At 44.4% G+C, this 24,993-nt stretch overlaps 1 protein-coding gene across 3 annotated transcripts; it reads left to right on the top strand.

Annotated features, from left to right (window-relative positions):
- The first annotated feature begins 438 nt into the window (after positions 1-438).
- LOC138594192 (bromodomain-containing protein 4-like) lies at positions 439-23,313 on the top strand. Of its 3 annotated transcripts, none has more exons than XM_069665200.1 (22): positions 439-487; positions 3,628-3,784; positions 6,587-6,827; positions 6,908-7,000; positions 8,441-8,578; positions 8,669-8,798; positions 10,804-11,195; positions 11,276-11,647; positions 12,917-13,045; positions 13,250-13,471; positions 13,650-13,921; positions 14,005-14,105; positions 14,220-14,477; positions 16,109-16,204; positions 16,432-16,824; positions 16,935-17,552; positions 18,745-18,845; positions 19,000-19,120; positions 19,407-19,540; positions 19,648-19,838; positions 20,771-21,011; positions 21,358-23,313. In XM_069665200.1, the coding sequence occupies exons 3-22, from the start codon at positions 6,699-6,701 to the stop codon at positions 21,424-21,426; spliced, it is 4,200 nt and encodes a 1,399-aa protein (XP_069521301.1). In that variant the 5' UTR covers positions 439-487; positions 3,628-3,784; positions 6,587-6,698; the 3' UTR covers positions 21,427-23,313. The 3 variants fall into 3 exon arrangements, with proteins under 3 accessions (XP_069521301.1, XP_069521298.1, XP_069521299.1); XM_069665197.1 differs by having other exon boundaries at positions 16,106-16,204; XM_069665198.1 differs by lacking the exon at positions 3,628-3,784 and having other exon boundaries at positions 442-487; positions 16,106-16,204.
- Positions 23,314-24,993: the final 1,680 nt, after the last annotated feature.

The raw sequence follows: 24,993 nt of genomic DNA, 5'->3' as shown, positions 1-24,993 counted from the left end.
ATGTTGACCTTATCAAAAAGCTGCAAATGACTATAGTTTTTAGTAAGTTCTACTCAAGAATCTTCTAATGCGGACATTTTTATACATTAAAAACATTTTTTTTATTTCTGTACTGTGACGTCCTTTGGAGGGGGAAAAATAGACTTTTTTAAAAAGTCGGTTCTCAGGATATTATTGTATATTACAAAGCCTGTTGGTCAGTTACAATTTAATTTATCATTTCTAGTGTTACTTCTGCCATCATTATTTAAGCAAGTGGATCAAATACAATATTTGTACGAGAAAAACCAACCTGTTACTCGGTAGAAATCATTACAGGGTGTTGCATGATGTTACTCAGGGGAGGAGACGAAGTTGTGGGTGACACTTCGAATGACAAACCTTTGGTCCGCCCCCGTGCGTCTGACGTCATCGACGTCAAACGGGACTGTTTGTTCTGGATTTGGGGCGAGGAAGGTCTGCGAGCGCTGACAACCAACTGAAGAAGGTAAAAATACCATTTTATGACCATGTGTAGACGACATTGATATATCAAACGAAAGGATACAACTCCGAGGATCGGGTTAAAGGTTAACAACGGGCATCGGGGGCATATTTCGCGCGCTGTCAGTGTGCGCTTCGGCAAGCGGAGCATGAGCTGTCTTCGCAGGCCTTGCACCGGTTCGGGCACACGAGATAGATGATATTTTGTCATTTAAATTAGCGTGATTGGATGTTAATGTGCATATTCTATGTTGTGTCTTTCTTCTCTTAAAACACGTCTTCAGGTCGTTTTCGTGGCAGTGAACACTCTGTGCTGTCAGTGTGCACGTTAGCTGCAGGTCGCTAGCATGCTAGGCTGTTAGCTGCTAGGCTGTTTGTTTGTAGCCCCGTAGGCCGTATTCGTGACATAAGTTACGTCCTCTCTGCAGCGTAGTTTACGCGCGGTGGCGCAGAAGCTCATGCGAAGTGCGACGTACGTCATTTCGAGAATATCAATCCCGTCCTAGTTGTATTCTGAAAGGCCGTTTACGTGCGGAGCTGTCACTTGCTCTCGGTAGACATGGCGCTGTACTGACATGGAAGGTTAGCAAGGCAGAGGTGTGGAACAAAGTTGTTTTCCAGTAAATGTTGTCGACGTATACATTGATGGATCTATTAAAATAACGTCATTCATGACACTCCGCTTCGTTTGCTGCTTTGCTCTCCTCTGATAACGTTACCGGTAGTATGAAGAACATTGCTACGTGATACGAAATAATATCAAAATGGCTGATAAATTTGGTAGTCATTTATTAAGGTGTCCGTCTATATTCATATTCTTTTTTTAAAGTAGCTTCAACATTCTCACCTTATGTTAATACAGTATAACCCCACTCGCATCGTGTCGAACTAGGTTAGGCTGTGTTTTTCAGTCGATTCTCAGGATATTATTGTACATTATAGTCTGCTGGTCAGTTACAATTTGTTATCCTTAAGGTAGTTTTGCACTCATGGGTTAGAAGAGCATAAATCACAATATTGGACTAAGTTTAATGTGAAACGTGCTACATTTAACTCCAGGAAGCTCGCTTTAAGCAAAACTTTGTTATGAGGTATTGCAGTGTTAGTTTCGGTTTCGCTAAGGGAACAGAGGGAGCCCTTAAGAGTCTTTTAACACCTTGTAATTAGGACCTGTAGCAGAAAATGGCTTGTGTCTCATGAAATTTGCAAGCATTGTTTATATATAAAAAGAAGTCAACATACATAAGCAGTAGGGTTGTGAAATATCTCACAATTGGATTTAATTTTGATTCTGAAGGTCACGATTCGATCCAAAATCGATTCCCGATTCACAATCAATGTCCTATTTGTTACTAAGGGGTTCTTATTTCAGGATTTTCCCCAGTCTGCTGTGTGCTAGGAAAACCGCAGTGGCAAATTATTATATGACATTTAAGGACAGTAAAATGTGTTCAAGATTGTGCAGCTTTTATATTTGATTCAATAAGGTAAATACACAGAGGCGAACCTAAGACAAAAGACAATTTATTTGTGCTTAACTTGCAAAAATAAAACATTGTTTAGTACTTGACTTCAAATGTAACATTTTAAGAAAAACAAGTTCGAGTTATGCGAAATAAGAAATACTTTAACTTAAATAACAGCAGCTACCTCTGAATACTCCTATCTTGTATGCTTTTCAAAACAGTCGCACAATAATGCTTGACAGCTTTTTGAGACATCGATTTTCATCTTGTGTGTGGGCACTTGCAGATTCACGTTCACAGCCGTGTGGCTTTCGTGCATCACTCGCGTTTGTATACAAGACTCGGGCTGTGAATGTCACAAATGACTCGGTGGCTCGAAAGGTCCACGCATCGCAGGTTAGAGCTATTCTGTGGGCATTGTTCAGGGCTTCCCCCATACATTACCGACGCCGAGAGCTAGCTAACGTTAGCAGCACTACTGACTAGCCAGGACTGATACACCCGGAACGGAAGCTGGAAATGGTGCACAGCAAACAATGCATGCAGCAGGGGATGTTGAACACTTGCTTAGGACGAAAAAAACGTTTCTGATATGATTTTTGGAAGTTTCAAATCGATTCAGAATAGTAGAAATTAAGATTCTGACATGAACCATTTTTTTCAGCACCCCTAAAAAGCAGGGATAATTAGTATGTCTTTAAATTTGAACAGAAATTCAGCTGCTATCAGGGGACCAAATTCCCACACAACATAGCAAAGACACACGCGGTCCTTTTTTGAGTATTGACACATTTTTTTTACCGTGAAATTCCTAAAAGGACCTTTGAGCACCCTGACATACTCAAAGGTATATAATGTATACGGTTAACCTAGGGGGCGAAGCAATGTTGCAGCTACCTTAAGGCATCAAACAGTTAAGTTTTCAAGGCAAAAGATGCCTCACAAGAGTTAGCTATAAAAGAGGCACAGGGATGCTTAAATCTTCTTTACAGAAACTGCTCATTGTGCTCTAATTCCCTGGGGAGGAAAGGAGAATATACCAATATATTCTAGATATACGTATGGTCCATCATGTGTGCATGTGGTCTTTTTTTTTTGCTAGCTTGGGGGAACATAGAATATCGACTTTAGAATCAAACTACACATTCAGAAGGGTCTCTTGCTTGCAGAGGAGGTGGAAAAGTGCACTGCAGGAATGTAAAAGCATCTGACAGGAAGTAAGGTGAAGAGCTATGACAGCTTAGTAACCTTTCATTAAGACATCAGAACTAGGCCAAGAGGCTGTCCTGGGCTAAGGATGGTGTAGCTCGTATGTGTAAGTCTCAAATCATCCACATAGTTAAAGTTAGACAAAGGCCATTTACAGGAAAAAAACACAACACTTTGTTGAATAACTGTTGTTGGATCTTATTAAATTATTGCAAAGGAGGAAGGAACAAAAAAGATGCAATCTCGATGAACTGGTTGAAGAAGTAGCAACAGGTGACATCACAGCTCCATCACCTTTAAAACGTGTGCCCAGGAAAAGGTTCTGGTTCTGGTCACAGCAGCTTAGGACACAACATGACCCAAAACTTACCTGGTACTGTTATTATCACACGCAAAAGCAAAAAAAAAATCATATGTTGACCACAATTTTAATCAGGTCAACCTCTTCCCTTATATCTCTCTCTCCCAGGTGTGACACTTGGCCTCCTACCTGTGTTGCAGTTTCCTTGCACCCCAAAGCGCGTCACTGTCAGATCTCAGGTGTTACCTCGGGGAAAATCGCTGCCTCACCAACTAAGATATGATCACCCAATAGGATTAGACCACAGCGGCACGGCAACAAACATGTGAGTCTACATTAAACAGTTTGTCTTAATATTTAAATTTATGGTTTAACAATAACCATATTCCAAAAGCTCATGGGCACTAACAATTACTTAATCCAACAGGTGTTATGCGAGCTTCAGGAAAACCCCCCAAATAGTTCAACAAAACTCCCAGTTCCTTTGCGAAAGTGTCAACAATACTCCGGCATTTGAATCGCTCCTGCAGCAAAACAGATTGAACAGGTGTAGGCGACACAATTGTACAGCTTACTGAGCACTGCTTTCTCTTGTTCTGTTTTCTGCTTTTTAGCATTTAGAAGTGAAAAAAACGTTCTTTTCTTTGCCATCAATGAGCTCCCACTTGCACTAACCCCGACCCTTACAAGTTCACCTGACGGGATTATGTTGTCACGTCAGATCGGAGAAGTAAAATACATTTTCATGCACATTTAAACCTTTTTTATGTGTTCAAAATATTTTTGGAGAGATGCCTTTATCATATACTTTTCTTAATTTAAAACAAAACATTAATGTGTTTGTTTATTATACTAAAACAGTTAATGGAGGTTGTGTTACATTGCTCAAAGTTGCCTATTCTGTATTGTTTATACGTTTATATTTAGGCAACAAAACATTACTTTAGCCACACACTTTAGGGCCCTGGTGGCCCTAGGACCATTAAAAATGTGAGTGTCTATCCTTAAAATGTGTCAGAATTACTTATTTTATCTACCTGCTGGGGCTGACCCGTATGCTTCGAAGCTTCAGTCGTTGCCATGGTAATCGACGGCAAAGATCAGGATTCAGTTTTTTTCCTTTTTAACTACTGACGTTACAGAAGTAACACAGATCTGTACCTGGCTCAATATGGCCGCGATCTGCCTGTATTTCCGCACACAGTTACTATGAAGTATAAACTCCGTCTCCACATGCTGTGAACGACACGAGCAGGAGCTGTAACCTGCGATCAGTACATCGTAGTTTATAATAACGCAGCGCGAGGAGGACACTGTGTGGATCTGTGTGTTCATCACGCAGATCTTTCTGTCTGTCTGCCACTGTGAACAGAGACTCCAGTCTGCTGTGTAGTTCATATATTTCACACAGAGCTGTAAAGGAGCATCAGGCTTCATGATCGGACAAAGATCACGATCACCCGCTCCCTCCCTCCTTCTGTGCCCGTGCTTTCCCTTCTCAGCGCTGCGAGTCTGCATCACAGTTTGTGTTATATGATGTTTTTGAAAGTCTGATGAAGGTTAATGAGGCTCCTTGTATATTCACAGGGCCTAAGGCTGTAATAATATATTTATTCAGAGTACCCCCCCAACACAAAATTTTTTACAAATAGTCGAATCAACAGCGAAATCCGATTGGATTCAAAGAAGTCTGATTCGGGTACAGCCCTACTGCCTGGGCCTTGATGATAGAAGTGCTGAGTTTGCCAACGATTACTTGATGATTGAAGTTCCTTCTCACATACTTTAACTAGTAACACATTCAGGTTTTTGCTGCAACTGTACCTCAAACACTTTTGAATTCTTTGATCAAAGGGAGTGAAATTCCAAACATGGAATGAATTGTTAATGCCAGATGCATAGAGTTGAACTGACTGCTTTTTACTCTTAATGGCATATGTTCACCTGCTTTCTATTGATGTTAAAGTGCTTTATAACTAAAGCCATGTAACTGTTACATAATTATTCAAAAGAGAGTTCAAGACCTTTCTAAGCCAACCCAAGCTGAAGCCTCTACTTTTTACTCTGTCGTACATTATTCCAGGCATTGCATGTGTTATTGATTTAAAGTTATACCTCTTATTATTGAGCAGCTATGTCGGTCATTGAGCTGGTCTCATTCCTTTGAACAGGATTGTGATAGTAGATAATATTGGCTTCTTGTTAACCATAACATCCAGCGATTTTACACCTTGAGAGCATCATTCGGTTCATTATGTCTTACAGCTAAAACAATAACTTGACAGAAAAGTAGAAATCTGTAATATGTTTTACATTTTCCAATTTCATTTCACCTCACGTGGATGCAGGCGACCAATCTGTTTATGAGGTTATTTGAAGATTATGACATCTTTATAGCTTGTAGTTTGTCTATTATTCCCTCAGGACATTTTTTTGCGCATGTAAACAGAAGCCCTTTTCACACTGCCAGTGCGAAATGGTGGGGCGAAGTCGTTCTGCCTCTGAGCTGGCATTGGAGGTAGTAACAGAGGCGAAACGGCGTCCGGCGAAACGGCGACCGTCTAAACAGCAGAGCCGGCAGAGAGGAACAGGGCCGTGTGTGTGTATTTGAAGGCTGCGTTGTTTGTTTACACCTCGCGCACGTTTTGCTTCCACAATACCGGGACGCTATGTAAAAACACACACTGGGGCAGCTTTACTTGGTCCAATGTAAAATGTCAAAGGCTGCATGATGGCAGAGCTTAGTTACGGTGCTGAGGCTATAGACGTTATCCCTTTGGTGCAACAACGACGAGGAGGACCCACTACAGTAAGACAGATCTGAAGCTGTCAGTGGTTGGCTACAACGCCTAACATGAGACACTATTTGTTTTTCTTTAAAGAGGACATCCACATTGTCTCCCTCTTCCATATCTATGCCTTGGAAGCAGAAGTGTTGTAGTGAGAGAGAGTGATCGAAACCGCTTCAAAGCGATTGTGGGCTGGTTTCAGATCCGAGGTGTGAAAACGATGCTGACTGTGTTTTTTTTCATGACAAAGGAGAAACATAGTGTGCTTCACAAATATGCACAGTAGTGATATCAGAAGTGGCAGCAATGATGATGCCTTGCTTTGGTTGCCCTTGCAGAGAGTCCAGTGAGGAGTGTAATGGCCTGAGGGGGGTCCCCCCGGTCCCACCTGCCCCTGCCAGGTCCAATCCGCCCAAACTGTCGGCTCAGCTTCTGCAACCCACCTCTGCGATGGGAGACGGACTGGAGGCAGGCAGCAGCCAGAACCCTCCCTCTGCTCCACCCCCCCTCCCCTTTAACCCCCCACCCCCCGAAACATGGAACCCCTCCAGACCCAAACGACAGACCAACCAGCTACAGGTACACACACATCTGTCTGCTTACGCTGTGTGTTGGGACTTGAATCAGATTGATTTATGTATGCTTTTGCTCTTTTTCAGTTCCTGCTTAAAGAGGTGTTGAAGACATTATGGAAACACAACTTTGCATGGCCCTTCCAGGCTCCTGTAGATGCCATCAAACTCAATTTGCCTGTGAGTCACATGTTTGTGCGTGTTTGCATGCCATGTTATCAAAGTGTATAATCCAAAGGCTCATTTGGCTTCAAAATAGCTGCCATTTACATTTTTTAATCTATTCTCGAGAATAAGTTGCATTTTGTTGAGACTTTGAGTTGACCGTGGTGACAGCTGACCTGCCACTACTTCCTCTGTGGTGTCAGCTTTTAAAATCTAGGAGATACTTCTTTAGGTTGCTCACTGTAGTTAATTGTATATTTGTTTTGGGCCACCAAAAATGTTCTTTAACCACAAAACTTAGATGTTTTAGGATTAAAGTTATAATCTCGAAGGTCTCAGTTTCGTTCTCTTTGGCGGCACCTATGGTGATAAACGGTAACTGCGGGAGCACACTTCCCAGATATCCAGACAGTGCTGCATGTGTGATGTCCATGGTTGGCTCCGGTTGTAACTCTTGATTTTCCTCGCTGACGGTCGCTTTCCTTTTTAGACTGTTTGCTTCATCTGAGCATCGAGTTTGTTTCTTTTTCTTTGGATTTTCACTTCTTGTTGAAGTTGTATCTGTAGTCATCGATCTTTTCTTTGTTTGTTCAGCCATAGTAGATTACTGTTTACTCGCAACGCTTGCTGAGACTGGAAAAGCAGCCGCTTAGCTCCGCCTACTCTCTCTGGCAGACCAACCACTGCTGGTTTTTGGCTCCACAGACACCCAGTCTGTAATAGTTCAAATGCAAAGGCTTTCATCAGGACTAATATAACTGGGCTGCTTGGTTCAGGGTAAAAGTATAAAGGCATTAGGGATGCTAACATTTCTTTCTGACCGATAATCGACCCCCGTTAATGGTCATTAATCACTAACCTCTAAGAATTAAATATCATTTTTAGAAAGAACGTCCGGAGACCGACAACACGCTCTCCATCATGCATGCTCATTCTGACGCGCACTCTTTCTACTCGCAGAAACACACACGCAACTAATAGGTCAATTTATTATTTTCCCCAAACTACCTGTGGCACCGACAATTGTGGCAACTTATATTAATACACTGTCTAGTGTCGACCTTTCTTTGATGGTCAGCACACAGAACTTTAATAAACGTAAGATCCTGTCCGATCCGGACGGCGTGTCTGGAGTTTTAAATAATAAATGGAGTTACGCTGCTGTGCCTCGTGCGTAAATGTTCATTTTCATTTCTGCTCTAAAACAGTCGATATGTTACCAACAGGCTATGAAAACTTGAGATACACCAGTCCTTATTATGTAGGAGACAGTTCGTCTGCTGGTTTCGATGAAGAATTAGCAACATGTCGACATGCTGTGGGGTTAGTCTGGTAATTTGGTGGTTACAATGTCTTCAAAAAAGCATACATTTGTTGTAGTTTTTCTTCACTTACTCTTCTCCAGACATGACACTAATCCCATACTCTCTACCGTCTCTCCTTCTCTTTCTTAAGGACTACTATAAGATCATCAAGACCCCTATGGACATGGGGACCATAAGAAAACGTCTGGATAACAATTACTACTGGAACGCCCAGGAGTGTATCCACGACTTCAACACAATGTTCACAAACTGCTACATCTACAACAAGGTCAGTTCTACTCTTAGCTCCGTGTGTCAGCATCTGCCCCATCCCTACAAGGAGCTCATCTTAACCCCGCTCATGTGTTTGTGTGTTCAGCCCGCGGATGATATTGTCCTGATGGCGAAGGCCCTGGAGAAGGTCTTCCTCCATAAGATCACAGAGATGCCGCAGGAGGAGACGGAGATCGCTGTGGTCACCAAGGGACGCCGAGGCCGACGGGAGACAGGTAGGAGTTTGGGATGTAACGCTAACTTCAAAATATCAACATAAGTTTTTTCTTCTTATTCTTTCCCTTTCAGTATTTAAGGTGTTGCGAGGTTGAGATTGTTGTTGTGTGGGTTTTTGGTCATCTGAAAACTGAGGAGGAGTTTTCACTTAATTATAGTAACAGGTGTTTGGTCCTCACCTGACCAGTATGTGCAGTTCCTACGTTGTCACCAGGCTGGTTCTGCCTGTTCCCCAACCACAACAGTTACTGTCAAATCATACCTCCTCTCTCTCGTTCAGCACGTCCTGTGCACACTTCATAATCCACCCCAACAGGTTTAAGTTTAAATAAGAAATGCTTAGTGTTTTTAAGCTGATGCATCATGGAGCCTGATTTGCGTGGCCATCTAATCATTTATAACTTAATATCTCAGGAACACCTGTAGGAAATATGTTTGGCTTAAACGTCCGCTTGGGCTGCCGGAAAAAACTGATTCGATTTTTGTGGTCAAAAGTCGATGCTCTAAGAACATCCGAAAGTCTAATAGGATAAAATGATTAGATCAGTGATTCCCAAACTGGGGGGCGCGCCCCCTGAGGTGGGCCCGGCGTTATCACAGGGCTTTACAGTTTACAGGCAGGTGACACACAGACTGCTGCACAGTTCTCTGTATGCTCTCATGAAGAGCTGTACTAACATGATATCAGACTTTTCCTGTAGATAAGTCGTGAAAAAACAGAAAATGGCGAGTGTTCCTTTTGCACCAAGCAGCAATAAAGTGGCAGCTTAACATGTTTCACTTAATTTGCTTCACAGGTCCTGCGATGTGACTTTTGCACATGCGCACTCGCAATTGCGATGGTGGTTTCAGCCCTACACTCAACTGTCGTGCCAAACAGAGTGGCTTTACTTAACTCGCCTCTTATAAAGTAGCTCACAGAGCTGCTTCATGTAAAAAGCTGCACACTACAGCTGAGCGATTGATACAACCCTCAGCTACTGTGTTTCCACCTGTGACTGATGAAGCAACAGGCAGCAAATTGAAGGTCTCTGTCAACAATACCATTGTGAGGCGCATTTATGACATGTCGAAAGATATGGAGGAGCAGCACGTGTCTGATAGCGTGTGTGAGTGTATATGGATGGATGTTTATGTGTCTGAGAATGGTGAGGGGTAGGGGGGCGTGAAAATATTTTCATCTACCAAAGGGGGGCTCTGCAGAATAAGGCTGGGAACTACTGGATTAGATGATGACATTTTTTACCCATTTTTTTATGTCCTGGAAAAACAGTTTTCTGCCCATTACTAAGTGTAATGAATGAGTGTGAGTAACAAGGCTACGTTAAAACCTAGTATGTGGCTGACCGCATCAGGTCAATGTGAGCTTTTTTGGGCAACACTTGAAGCGTGGCGTGTGTGTGACTGCAGCGGGACATGCAATTCATTTGAAATGCATGAAAACAGATGAGTCTTCACAATGCTAGCGTGACACACATGTATGTCACACGACTCATGCGCCGAAAACGTAGAGAGTAGGAGGAGCCTAACCATTACAGAATACTACACATGCATGCACAGGTCAGGGTCAGCAAAGACATGAGACGTACCGCTTAGTCCACACGCGCCTACAGTGTCTACACAAAATGAAAGTTCCTCAGAGTTGCTTTGAGGACCAAGTGATTTAGTTTTGGTGGTCAAAGGTCAAGTGGATCAATCCCATATTCAGGAACACCTCAAGGGAATTAGATTACATCCGGTTTATTTTCATCCAGCGGGACGTTGCCTTCTGAAATCGATTATAAGACGATCCCTCCTCTGGCTACCCTCAGCGTACCTGTTTGTTCTGCTGTCATGAGGAGGGTTTACTAACAAAGACATGCTCTGCAGAGAAACACAGAGAAACAGAGAGAGATGTTGTCTGTTGTAATCCCCATCCTTGCCATAGTTCCTCGGTCATTCTGTGGGAAAAGCTGACGGATGGAAATCTCTCTGATCTTATTGTATTTTTTTTCTGCCTTTCAGGTCTGATCAACAAATCAGATTCAGGACAAGACTCATCATCCCCCTCCACCACCCCCCACACACGAGGCTTCTCATCCCCTGCAACCACCCCTCAGACCCGCGCCGTACCCATCCCTCAAGGCCCTCCTGCCCTGACCCAACCTCTAGTCCAACCTCTAGTCCAGCCTCTAGTCCAGCCCTTGACCCAGCCTCTGACCCAGCTCCTGACCCAGCCTCAGCCCCCACGTGTGCCTCCTACACCCGCCTCCCACGCACCCCATCTAGGACCCCCATTTCCCCTCTCAACACCTGACGTCCTGGGGCAAGGCATGACCTCTGTTCCCCCTCCAGCCCCTACACACCCAGGCCTCCATCCTGCCCCGATGCTGCAGAGCTCCCCCGCACTCGTCAAGGTAAGGAGAAGCCAGCAGCCTTTCTTACTAACCACAAGCTGATTCGTTATTTAACCTCTGACCCCTGAATGTCCCAACAGCAAAGAAAGAGCCAGAAAAGGAAAGCAGACACCACAACACCCACAGCCAACGACCAGCTCAGTGAATCATCTCCCGTCTCCGCTGAGACACGGACGCGCAGAGAGAGCAGTCGCCCATCCAAGCTACCCAAAAAAGAAGCGTCACAGCCGGACTCCCAGCATCACCTGGGAGGCGCTTTGGAGACGGGAGGGTTGGTGACGCCGAAGCGCCAGGACCTGCTACGTTCCTGCGGACGCCTCGTCAAGGAGATGCTGTCCAAGAAGCACGTAGCATACGCCTGGCCCTTCTACAAGCCTGTCGACGTAAAAGCTCTCGGTCTCCATGACTACCATGACATCATCAAACACCCCATGGACCTCAGCACCATCAAGGTGACTTTTATTACTCACAAACATGTAGAGAATAGAGTCGTTAAACAACCACAATTGCGATGTGTGCATGTGCAATATGCACATTGCAGGACGTGCTATATTGAAACAAATTAAGTGAAACACAACAAGCTGCTACTTTTTTGTTGCTCGGTGCAAAACGAAAACTCGCCAGTTTCTAGTTTTCAACGACTATTCCAGAGGAAAAGACCATCTGCGTAACGGAGCCTTGATCATCCCGCCGACGTTATCTGTGACGTCAGCAGCTCCGATACGCGAGGTGGCTTATTAGAGAGAGTATTCCCGTTGACAGCTTCACCTCGTCCAGGTGCTGGTTAACGCTGTGGCTACGTAAATGGGCAGTTCACGGAGCGGACGTGCTGTTTACTTTTAGCGGCTACTCCTCCAAAACACACACCGCGAGAGGTTGTGTGTGCCGACAGGAAGCAGGAGACGTGATTTTTCGTTTAATCAAGTGACGGGGCTGATCACGATGATTAAACATACATTTGATCATCATTAGCAATGATTGATGACATACCGTATTAATAACAGAAGTGCAGCCCACAAGGCTGTTCGTATTTGTTTATGAAGCTGTACTCTCTACTTGTTCATGCGGGTGTCAGAGTCTGAACCGAGAGTGATAAAAGTAGGAGGGGTTTGTTTTATTATAAGCAAATAGACTTTAAAGTCTCAAATAATAAAAAAGTATGATTGTTAATTGTTTATATAAACATGAAAACACTGCTTTTATCTGGTATAATTTCATGTATTTTTTTATATTGCAGAACAAAAAGTTGTTTTTTTTCCAACATCGTGCAGCCCTAGGCCACAGGAGATCTTTGTTTGTATTATCATGTTATATTTTTTCTTTGTTTAGCAAAATTTGAAGAAAAAAATCTTTCCTTTTTTGGCATTCAAAAAAAGAAGTTTTACTTAATTTAAATACTATTATACATGATACAACAACACCTTTTAGCTCAGGTTTTATAGATTCACAGTAAGCAAATATACCAATGTACAATTTCTCTAGCACTTCTAAGGGTTTAACATTTGTTTATTTATTGACTTTTAGTTCAAGCATCCTGTGTAACTTTCTTTTTTACTTTTACTGCTTTTGATACTTTGTTTTATAGATACAATTTGAAAACAAAGAAAATAATATGTAGTTTTTCTAAGGCTACAAAAACTAAAGTATAACTTTTATTACTTCAAAAGTTCGGATGAGTTTTGATCATCTTGCTGCTTGTTTTTTTTTTTTGTCTCCTTCAGAAAAAGCTGGACAGCAGACAGTACAGAGACGCTCAAGAATTCGCTGCAGACGTCCGGTTGATGTTCTCAAACTGTTACAAGTACAATCCCCCCGACCATGATGTGGTTCGCATGGCCCGGAAACTACAGGTAATTAAACACATCACACATATAAACACTGCATGACCAGTGTGTGCCTGGGATCTCTAAGCCCTTTGACCCCTAATGTTTCTCCCCCTTTATGTATTATGTAAATGCATCCCCTAAGAGTCACATAGAATAATTGTGTTGCTCTTTCTGAGCTCTCATGGTTTGTGGTTCAACAGTTTCTCCTCCCCATCCTCTTCCCAACAGGACATGTTTGAGATGTGTTTTGCCAAAATGCCTGATGAGCCAGAGGAGCCCGTCCCTGTTCCCACCCCGTCATCGGCCCTCCACCCTGCCCCCTCCACTCGACAAGCCCCGCCTCCTTCTGCCGTCTCAGAGGAAGAAAGCTCCAGTTCCTCCGAATCGGAGTCCTCGGCAGGCGACTCAGAGCACGAAAGGCAACAGCGATTGGCTGAGTTACAGGAACAGGTTAGAGGATGGAAAATGAAGGGGGAGGGAGGCTTATGAGACACGACAGGTGGGTGGGCCACGCAGAGCAGCTTTACCGACAGTGGGTGAATGCTGAAACACAGAGACACAAATATGCAGGCTGCTGTCTGTTCCTCTCGTAAGATAACAACTGTGTGTGTGTTTTTGTTTCCTCTAGCTTAAAGCTGTCCACGAACAGCTTGCAGCGCTCTCCCAGCCCCAGGCCAGCAAGCCCAAGAAAAAGGAGAGGGAGAAGAAGGAGAAGGAGAAGGAGAAGGAGAAGGAGAAGGAAAAGGAGAAGGAGAAGGAGAAGAAGAAAGAAAAGCACAAGAAGAAGATGGGAGCAGAGGAGCCTGTGGAGAGCCCTCCTCCCATGATGCTTCAGACTTCTAAGAAAAACAAGAGCAGCAAGGAGCCGATCGTTGTAAAGAAGGAGAGGAAAAAGCCCGGGTAGGTGTTCCAGAGGTAATAAGATAAGTGACGTTATTGTAGCCGCGTTATCTGGAGCTAATCTCATCATATGTCAATCACAGGAAGAAAGAAGGAGTTAAAAATAGCCGCCCAGCTGTGCCCCCTCCAACCGGGCCGACTCCTCTTGTCCCCTCAGCAGCTCTTGAAGCAGAGGATGAAATCGGTACGTTTGAGAGAGAGAGAGAGAGAGAGAGAGCGAGCGAGAGATGTTTAACACAAGCGTTTGTGTCTGTAACAACGGCCCAGTATCAGTCTGATGTTATTCTCTCCTCTGCAGATGCTTTCGGGGGCGTGTCCACCGAGAGGGGCAAGCCGATGTCGTACGAGGAGAAGCGCCAGCTGAGCCTAGACATCAACAAGTTGCCCGGTGACAAACTGGGCCGTGTCGTGCACATAATCCAAACACGTGAACCGTCGCTTAAGAACTCCAACCCGGACGAGATCGAGATCGACTTTGAGACGCTGAAGCCCTCCACGCTGAGAGAGCTGGAGAAATACGTCTCCAGCTGCCTCAAGAAGAAGAAGAAGCCGTCAGGTAGGATGTCTGAGTTTAAACACAAAAATGACTCATAGATCACCAGAAAGTTTACTGATGGAGGATGAAGGGTGGTCATGTTTTGAAAAACTTAGAAGTAAGGTTTTTTTTGTTGTTTAAAAAAACATGACTCAAAGCAAACTTACAAAATCTGTAGTTTCACTTTTATTGATGAACATTGTTGATTTCAGAGAACAATGGTTTGACTAAACTACATTTGATTTAGCATATTGTTGCTGTGTTGTGATTATGTAAGGGTAATTAAAACTTAATCAAAGAGTTCAGAATTTTGTGAAATACTGTAGCTTGATTCCTCTCCAGGAGTCACATGGTTGTTAGATCTCATATATGAACATTTTAATACAAGGCTGCAGCCAACAACTGGCTAGCTTAAAGGAGCAATTCACTCCAATCAGTCAGTCAAAGCTGGTGTTCTCTGTAATCGATAGAAGCAATCATTTTGAAATTGGCGCCATAGCTGTGAAGAAAGTTGTACAAACATCTCGTGGTTTCGCCCATTCTACATTCCTACAACACCCAGCATGCATTGCGCCCATCCCTCTGAAAGGAACGGTCCAGCGAGAGACGCAGGAGTGAAATACTACCGTTTCACTGCAGGCAATGGTTCAGAGCGGTACAGAATCCGAAATATGACGAGAATATACCGGTGGATCGTCTAAAAAATCTTCAGGTCTGCAGTCTACATTTCAAACATGATGATTATGAACGAGACATGACATCAGAGGCGGGCGTCCTAGATTGAGGAAGTGCAGTTTAGCGAGCTCCCTGGCCTCCGTCAGATGGCGCGTTTTACGTAGTCTGACGGAGGTTTTCCAGGGCCCATTGAAGAAGCAGATAGCGTCCTCCAAAGGCACAGTGATTTTTTTTCTACCATAATGGCATTAGCTCCCGATTATAGCATGATAAGACCGAGGTTGAAAATCAGCCCTTTAACCTAGCACACTGATCTCAAACAAGGGACTCAGCTAGCCTGCCCTTTTCTAATGATAAGCGCTGGCTGTAGAATTAAAGACCAGGACCAGTCATGTTTTATGACATATAAAATGTTCTGCTTGAAATAATAAATTGTGTCTGACATGTTTTTTCTGTAAAATATGTTTAATTACCTTGTAAAAATCCTCCTGAGGCGTCTCCTCCTTCTCCCTCATTAAAAACTCCTGAATCTGCATAGGCCCCGCCCACTATGCACATTTCCAACCGCCCCCTCCGTCGTGAAAACAAAACACGTCTCTGCCATCGTTTAGTGGCAACTTGTTGAAACTTAGCTAGCTTTAAATGCAGTAATTAGTAGTAGTAACGTTAACGTTAGTTGTCAGCAGTGAGTTTGCAAAAATGACGATGACGGTTACAGCCGGCTCGCGCATCGCCGAAGTGGTTGCCATAGGTTACACATTATTTTGTTTTTATTTTATCCATGTATCACGGCCCTATGAACAAACCATTCAGTGTATTGTTGATGAGTGATGCTTTCTGCTTTCACCAGCCATCAATTAACCAACTTGTTTTTCTTTTTGTTTGTACCCGCTAAAAACTCCTTTCACACAAAGTTTAAAAAAAAGCCATCAGACTGTTTGATATCTGAATGTTCTGTGTTTGTTCTGTTGCAGTAGAGAAACCTCTGGAAATGACGAATATGACAAAGATAAAGACAGAATCGTCATCTTCAGGCAGCAGCGACTCGTCTGATAGTGAGGACTCTGAGAATGGTAACGTACACACACATTTAAACAGTTCTCAGGACTATTTTCTCATTTTGGTTCCTTCATATGTTTGACTTCTGATGTTAAATTCAAAGGCGTTATAAGCATGAAAGTGTGGAACAATTTTATAAAAGCAGCAAAGTTTAAAATGATCAAATATTTAAACCGTACACATGAAGAGAAATATTTGCGATGCCACAATACTGAAATTAAAATCTATCTTTCTTCACCAGGGCTGGTTCCCAAGCAGCAGAAGAAGACCTTGACTAACAAAGACCCCAAGAGACCGCTCCACCAGACCCTCAGTAGCGGAGCGGGCCCAGTCCCTCCTCAGCCTCAGATTCAGCCTCAGGTGGTCCAGGCTAAACCCCCCTTTGTCCCGCCTCCCCCTGTCACCGTCTCTGTCTCGTCTCTGGAGTCGTCCCAGCTGCTGGGCTCTGGCTTTGATCCGCTGGCTCACTTCATGAACCCTCACCTGACGCAGTCGAACGCAGAGCCAAACCAGACCATTACTCCCGCTGGTGCCTCCGTCATGTCCGGACCCCTCAACCCAAACACACCCACGGGCCAGACGCCCACTGAGACGCACCCTTTCCTCAACCAACACCCCATCATACCTTCACCAGGTGTGTACAGCTGCAGTTACACTTCACACAGCTTACATCTCGATAGTTGGTTTAAGAAATCGACCGAGATTTTTAATCTAATTATTCTCCTCTTCTTGTAATATTTGCAGCGGTCCACAACGCTCTTCCCCAGCAACCATCAAGACCTACCAACCGAGCAGCGGCGCTTCCTCCCAAAATCACCCAGCCTCCCCCGTCCTCGCTCCCCTCCCTGCCTCCATCCTCCTCACCCCAGCTTCAGCCCTCGCTTCCACTTTCACTCCCCCAGCCTGTCCCCCGTCCACGCGTCCCCTCACCCCCGTCGCACGGCATCTTGGGTACCCTCTCTGCACAACCGCCCCAAGCCCTCCTCGAGGACGACGAAGAGCCGACGCCCAACAGTTCGGATATCCCGCCCCTCAGCCAAGTTCACAACTTCCTGCAGTCGCTGCAGCCTCGACCCACTGTGCAGACGCTACACACGCTCACACATTCGCCTGTGCAGGGCGCCTCTCAGCTCATGCAGTCGATCAACGCACAGGCTATGACCACATCAAACCCTGCCCTGACACAGAGACACAGCTCAGGCCACGCACACATGCGACAGCCCTTCCCACATATGAACACGTCAACGCCACAGCAGCAGAAGGGGGTCGCCCTGCAGCAGAAGGTTCAGCACATGCAGCAACAGCAACAGCAACATCAACAACAGCCATCGCCACGCAGCAAAGCAGAGCCATTCTCAACAGGTAACTTATCTGAATCCTCGTGGTATACGGCTTTTATCCCATCCAAGAATTCTACCTTAAGGCTCGGGAATGACGAGACAAAATCAGATTGTAGATGTCACAGCACCTTTACGCCGGGGACACACCGGATGCCGAAGCGCTGCGAAGCACCGCGCAACGAAAAACGCGCGCGAGCCGGAGCACTTCCGTTCACACCAGATGCGCATTTCTCCGCACCAGTCGACAAGCGCCTCTGCTCCTCAGCTGTCCTTTACTCACAATTGGAGCTGTTTTTCATCATGCTCTCTCTCTCTGTTTGCGTGTGTGTTTTGACACCCCGCCCCCACCCCCTATAGCCAGTCCACTTTGTGTCTCTCTCTCTCTTTCTTGTGTGCGTGTGTGTGTGTGTGTGTGTGTGTGTGTGTGTGTGTGTGTGTGTCTGTGTGTCTGTGTGTCTGTGTGTGTCTGTGTGTCTGTGTGTGTGTGTGTGTGTGTCTGTGTGTCTGTGTGTATCTTCATCTCTCTCACGCTCTGTTTAGATACTGACAAATATATAAAAGCACACAAATATAACATTGCATTTGTCAATCGCGGTGTTTTATTTTGAAAATTGTTTTAATTTTGAAAATTGACCGGAATTTCTTGTTGTTCCATGTGTGACTTCCTGCCAGGATTGACGCGATCGCTCGCAGCTCGCGCAAAAAATAGACCAGACGCCGAAACGATCGCTGCAGGGCGCGAGCCGGCCGCGGAGGTGCGCGCCACGGCGCATCTGGTGTGAACGACACAATCGGTTAACATGGGCCCAACAGAAAGTTGTACAAACAGCTTGTGGTTTCGCCCATTCTACGATCCTACAACACCCAGCATGCATTGTGCCCCTCCCTCTGAAAGGAACAGCCAGTGAAATACTACCGTTTCGCCGCAGGCAATGTCTACATTTCAAACCTGATGATTTTCAACGAGACATGACATCAGAGGCGGGCGTCCTAGATTGAGGAAGTGTAGTTTAGCGAGCTCCCTGGCCTCCACCAGAGGACGTTTTTTTACGTAGTCATTTTTTTTTTTTTTTTTTTTTTTTAACCATAATGACATTAGCTCCCATAGCATGATAGGACTGAGGTTGAAAATTGTCGAACTGGCCCTTTAAGTTAAGTTTGGCGCTGAAAGAAACAGTAGAGTATCTGAAGTATTCCTTCTCCTGTCTCGGTAGGTTGCCTGCGTGAGAGCCCTTCTCCCCTGATGATGCACTCTCCTCAGATGCCTCAGTTCCACACAATGGGACAGCATTCACCTCCACATACCAAGAAACAAGTGAGTCATACACCAACTCCTTTGTGATGTGTGTGTCCTGACTACATATACCAGCACAACAAAATCTACTCTTATTTTGAGGAAGGTAAAGGATAAGAGAGGTCAGAGGTTATCAACTTGTTTTATGTAAATGCACTTTCATGTCTGCCGACAGGAGCAGAGGGCCAACCTGGTTGGGGTCAAAGAAGAGAAGCCTTCCCAGTCTCCAGTTCTGCCCCCCTCGCCCTTCAGCCCTGTCATGCGTCAAGACACACACAAACCTGACAACAAACACAGTGAGCAGAAGAGTTTTTTTGTGTTAGATCCATCATGTATAGACCAGGGAAGGCAACATTTAGGAACAACTAAGAATGATTTGGGGAAAATCTGGCTGCCAAAGTAGAGCAAGGTGTTGAATCTGACTTTTAGTTTCTCTTCTTTGTCATTTTAAACTGTGTGGAGCAGTTGTCTGCAGTCATAGGCATGTTGTTCCTATTATAACTTTGTATTTGATCAGATTTACTGAAGGTCCAATGTTTTTTACTCCTTTGTGTGCCGTTAATAACATTTCTTTCTCCTCAGGATTAGATCTGAAATCTATGGATAACTCTCGTGCTGGTTCCCGCCTCGCTGACTCCCCAGTACCACCCTGCTCCCAGCAAGACATCAAAATCAAGCAAGAGCCCAAAACTCCTATTGCTGCCAAGAAGACACATGTATGTATGAGTGTTTGAAGAGACAGTAAAGTTTTCAGCCACACAACTGCTAAAATTCTGACATGAAACCTGCCATTTTCTCCTCCCCTGTCCTGGTCTTGTCCCAGGATGTGAAGTTAAAGAACATGGGTTCCTGGGCGAGCTTGGCTCAGAGGTCACAGTCCACGCCGGCCTCCTCTGTGCGCTCCTCCAGCGACAGCTTTGAGCAGTTCAAGCGGGCCGCCAGGGAGAAGGAGGAGAGAGAGAGACAGCTGAAAGCTCAGGCTGAGCAGGCCAGGAGAGACCAAGAGAAGCTACGGTAGGGTAGAGAGGAGAGAAACACACTCAAAGCACACAAATGACTGTTTTTACCATGTCGAGTTTGCAGTCCTGCTACTTGGGCGGTAGCTAGTCGCAGCTGGCAACATTGATTGACACAGAGACACAGCTCAGGCCACGCACACATGCGACAGCCCTTCACACATATGAACACATCAACACTACAGCAGCAGAAGGGGGTCGCCCTGCAGCAGAAGGTTCAGCACATGCATGTTGATTGTTGTGAGGGTGTTGGCTGCAATGGCGATCAAGACGGTGCATGTCCGTGACAAAGCGTTAGCAACAATCAAGTTAATTTTCCTTGCTTAAAGCAGCGAGGAAAACAGCACCGCAGCGTATTGTAAATAGACGTTGTAGCAGCTTGGACCCGGAAACAGTTTAATGCAAAGATGTGACGTCACCACTTAACAACTGGATAGCGTCATCGTCTGGGTGAAATACCGTAACACAATAACATACCTCTCTCTGCATTTTATACTGGTATATTGGTCGCACCGGTATATAGGACACAGCCCACTTTTTAGATGAAAAAAAAGAATTAAAAGTGTGTCTTATACACGGACTTATACGGTAGTTTTCTCATTGTTTGTGCCAGTTGTTAGTTTGATTGTCAGCAGCATACAGCAGTCTGCTCTCTAGTCCAAATGTTGGAGGCTAGAATAAAAAATGAAAGGCAGCTATAAGCTGAGATTTATGAGCAAGGCCCATATGAGACATTTCAGAATATGCGTATGTCTGCTAATAAGAACATAGAAAAATGTATAAAATTAGCTGTTTGATTTAAGAAGAAATGTCAATGAAATGATGCAGGTACAGGTGTATTAAATCTACCTTTGGTTGGGATTTATTGGTAGATTTTACAGACCAGCTGCAGCCAGTTTTCTTACTTATTTCCCTTTTTAAATTTTGTAGCCGAGATGATGACGACACCATGGAGCAGGCACGCCGAGTGCAAGAAGATACCCGCCGTCGCCAGGAGCAGCAGTCACCGCTTGCTCCCACACCTCCAGCTTCCACCCCGCCCACTAACTCTCCACAGGCCCCGCCCCCTCAGCAACAAGCTCCAACCCCGCCCTCCTCAGCTGCACAGAACACTCTCGACCAGAGGGAGATGGCACGCCGCCGCGAGCAGGAGAGGCGCAGGAGAGAGGCGGTACGATTTAAAAAAACAACTGCATTACATTTTCTGAAGTATTTATTACTCTGTTACTTATTTTCTGCTGTATATATGATGTTACAAACTCAAATGTTCTTATTAAACAGCCAAATTACAGGGGGCCTTAAAGAGAGAGCTAAAACGGCTCGTTTTAGACAGATGATGAACTGAGGGTCTTCATTAAGGGCCAGAATTTGATAAAATGTTATTTCTTTTAACTGCAAACCATGCAAAGCTACTCGGGGGAGGTCCCAGAATAAGAAAATGGAGCAGGAGAAAAAACGTAATAGGCCCCCTTTAAGTGCAGCCTTTAATGCTCGTTGTTCTGTCTTCTCCCGTGCAGATGGCTGACACCATTGACATCAACTTCCAGAGCGACCTGATGGCCATCTTTGAAGAAAACCTCTTCTGAGATGGGGAGACAGCAGACAGTGGGAGTGAGAGAAGGACCTATAGTCACACATAAGCAAATTCACAAACATGAATATAAACCACAAAGCTCTGAAACACGGTCGCTGCTCTCACAGACACACACACACACAGACTTGATAGTAACTGTCCCTTTCTCTCAGTAGTTGAAACAGCTGGCTTGTGTCATGTGAATGAGAGGGGGGGAAGTGAAATTGATATAAGCCACCCTCTTTTTCTCCAACCTCAGATACGTTTTGGTGTCTGGCTTGGTGTTTATGGTTGTTGGTTCTGGGTCTCCGGGAACGACAGGTCGAAAAACAGACAGTGAAATAATCAGATAGTCGGCTCCCTCGAGGACAAACACAAGAAACTCAGAGTGAAAAGGAGGGGACGGAACTTTTACATAGAAAAAATAATGGTTTAATTTAAGAAATGCAATGAAAACCTTATTCTCTAACGTGTGAGCGGAGAGTAGGAGGTTTTAAAGGAATGGATGAACAAATTTACAAACGGACAGATCACTTTGTTTTTGTCTTTTTCTCTCTCCTAATCTCTTTTGATTTTTACTTTACGTTGGATTTTAACCGAAGCTGGTGTGGTCTAGTTTGTCGGGCACAGTGGTCATCTGTTGTTTTCTCAGGACGCAGTGGGAACGCAACACCCCCGGCCGCATTCACACACTTTTCTAAGACATCCTTCCTCCCTTCACTTCCCTACTTATTCTCTCTCTCTCTCTCTTCGGTCACTAATTGGAGAGATGGAGGCATCGGTGATGCTCGACTATTCGACGGTGATGAGGAAGGAACGGTCATTTTAAACGTCACAGAGTGTGTCCTTTGCCTTAGCGCTCTGGCCTGTAAACTAACAATCATACCCAACAAATTATACATATTATATATATAAATAGATACATGAATATATATTATATACGACGCAACGTCAACGTAAAAGAACATGAGAGGAATTAGGATTTCGGGGGAGCAAAGCTCGTCTCTGTGTTCATCTCTGAGCTCTGGTTTTGATTTTGTAGAATTTACTGTAAAGAAGAAAAAAACTTTTTTTATGATTCTATGAGAGGATTGTTTCGTCTGTCGTATTCTCTCTCCGACCTTTTTTTCTGTTTATTTTTTCTCGACTCTATGCCAAAACCAATCTATTGAGTGCTGAAAGTTCATTCACATTTTTTACGTGTAAAATGCATCTTCTTTTCACTTTATATTAAAGGCTATGTTTTTATTGCTATTTAATTTTCCCTTTATCCCCTTTTAAATCTGAAGTTATGCAGCGGTTTGCTCTGTCATAGTTTAAAGAAGCAGTTCCAACATCACTGTACGTCACCACTTTACTAGCCCCAGTCATTATGTGTTCAATATCTGCACTTAACCCATCATTACTTGCATCTTCTTTTTTTTTTTTTTTATCTCCTCTCATCATGTACATGTTTTTAGTCTCTCTATGCCGTCTCTCCTCCTCACAGCTTCAGTCGGTATAATAGGTTCTCGTTTGTCATCTTTCAGTTTTATTTTTAAGATGTTTTCATCGTCCATGGTATCTGATTTGGGATGTCGTGTGCCATTGTGTTTTTCTGGAGGCAGGAGGTTTTCCTGCTCTCCTTAGGTTGGCCCAGAGATCTGTGAGTGTTTTCGATTCTATAATCACTTTTTTTTTTTTTTTATGTTTCATTTCTTTTCCCTTTTCATATTTGATTGTTTTGAGTTTATTTTCTTTTTTTCCCTTTGCTATTTTTCTCTTTTGATTTTATTTTACCCAGAACAACCTGTTGGTATGTTGGTGAGTGAGGCATTGAGGTCAATAGATTCATCTTGTTCAGATTATGGAGTACAGCATCTTTTTTTAAGAAAAGTATTAAAATAATATTTAAAAAAATCTTTAAAAAAATCTTGTTTTTCTTGTATTTTGTCCACAACACAGCTTTAATGATTCACACACCTTCTTTATATCAGCGTCTCTCTCTATGTGTCATGGTTAGACCAATCCAGATCTGAACCACACTGAAACCAAACATGTGATCGAGAGGAAGATGTGATCGAACAAAGCCGAGCTGCACCAAGAGCGGCCTAACGTCAGCCCTGTGACAGACTGGAGGAGAGCATGCCAAGATGCATCCATCCATCAATAATCTTCCGCTTATCCGGGGCCGGGTCGCGGTGGCAGCAGGCTAAGCAAGGTGACCCAGGCGTCCCTCTCCCCAGCAACATTTTCCAGCTCCTCCTGGGGGATTCCCGAGGCGTTCCCAGGCCAGACGGGATATATAATCCCTCCAGCGAGCTCGGGGTCTGCCCCGGGGTCTCCTCCCAGTTGGAAGTGCCCGGAAAACCTCCAAACAGAGGCGCCCAGGAGGCATCCTAATCAGACGCCCGAACCACCTCAACTGGCTCCTTTCGATGATGTCTGAGCTCCTTAAGGCTCCTATCTCTAAGGCTGACACCCTGCAGAGGAAACTCATTACAGCCGCTTGTGTCCGCGATCTCATTCTTTCAGTCACTACCCAAAGCTCATGACCTCAGGTGAGTGTTGGAACGCAGATCGACAGGTAAATCGAAAGCTTTTCCTTCAGGCTCAGCTCCCTCTTCACCACGACGGCCCGGTACAACGCCCGCATTACTGCTGATGCTGCACCGATCTGCCCGTCAATCTCACCATCCATGTTACCCTCACTCGTGACCCCGTGATATTTAAACTCCATTATTTGAGGTGGAGGCAATCCAGGCAGAGAACCACGGTCTCAGGCTTGGAGGTGCTGACGCTCTTGTTTTCTTTGCGTTATTCGAGGTCTGAAAAACATCTTTTGGTTGTTTTAACCAGTCGTCATTTTCTGCAAATAAAAGACCTCAACGAGAATATTTATTTGGAAGTGGTCAGAAATGTTGTTTACAATTAAACACAAATTTTACACAAAAACAAAACTATAAATGGTAGAACCAGAGAAAAAAGATTTTTCTCATGTTTTTCTGGAGCTGTGTATTTATGGTCCAAATTGTGAGCCCTCCTTCCGCCACACGGGGGCGCTATGAGGACAGAAGTGATCAAGTAGAGCTCTCACTTGCTGCTATCTCGTCAGCATGCTCTGTATAGTCAGAAGTAAGTGGACATGTGAGTCTTTATGTCTGCAGCTTTTCATGGTTACTGCTCTTCACAAACACAACAATATAGTTTCCTGTTTCCTGTTGGTCTCTTTCCTGTTTGAGCAGAACAAAGCCCGCTGTGCACGTAGAACTCTGTTCACACGTGGTGTTAACACGTTTTTGTGATCGGACCACAGCCTTAAATATAGGTGTGAACACACTGGGGACCGTTTGAGGACAGATTCAGATCCAACCACTCGCATACAGAGGTGGTCTGCGACGCATTTATCCCCATGAGCTTCTGTTTCACTTAAAAATGTGTGAAATGTTTTTTAATGGCCCAAGTGATTTTACAAACACATTCTATGTTCATAAATACACAACAACGCAAAATCAAGCAGCATAAAGTGCAAGGAATAATCACACTATCATGAATACCAGCAATATAACATGATGGCTACATGAACGCAAACATTAAAGCC

The sequence above is a fragment of the Semicossyphus pulcher genome, unplaced genomic scaffold (genome assembly GCF_022749685.1).
Source record: "Semicossyphus pulcher isolate SPU_LCO1_2020_fin unplaced genomic scaffold, fSemPul1.0.p SCAF_17, whole genome shotgun sequence".
NCBI lineage: Eukaryota > Metazoa > Chordata > Actinopteri > Labriformes > Labridae > Semicossyphus > Semicossyphus pulcher.
Note: the sequence above shows the minus strand (reverse complement) of the source record. Positions and strands in the feature narration are given on the sequence as shown.

Bases quoted from the DNA above. Each gene is read 5' to 3' on its own strand.
- LOC138594192 (XM_069665197.1), top strand. From the start codon at position 6,699: ATGGGAGACGGACTGGAGGCAGGCAGCAGCCAGAACCCTCCCTCTGCT. The intron at 13,472-13,649 runs GTTAGAGGATGG...TGTTTCCTCTAG, and splicing joins TGGCTGAGTTACAGGAACAG to CTTAAAGCTGTCCACGAACA. The intron at 19,839-20,770 runs GTAGGGTAGAGA...TAAATTTTGTAG, and splicing joins AGAGACCAAGAGAAGCTACG to CCGAGATGATGACGACACCA.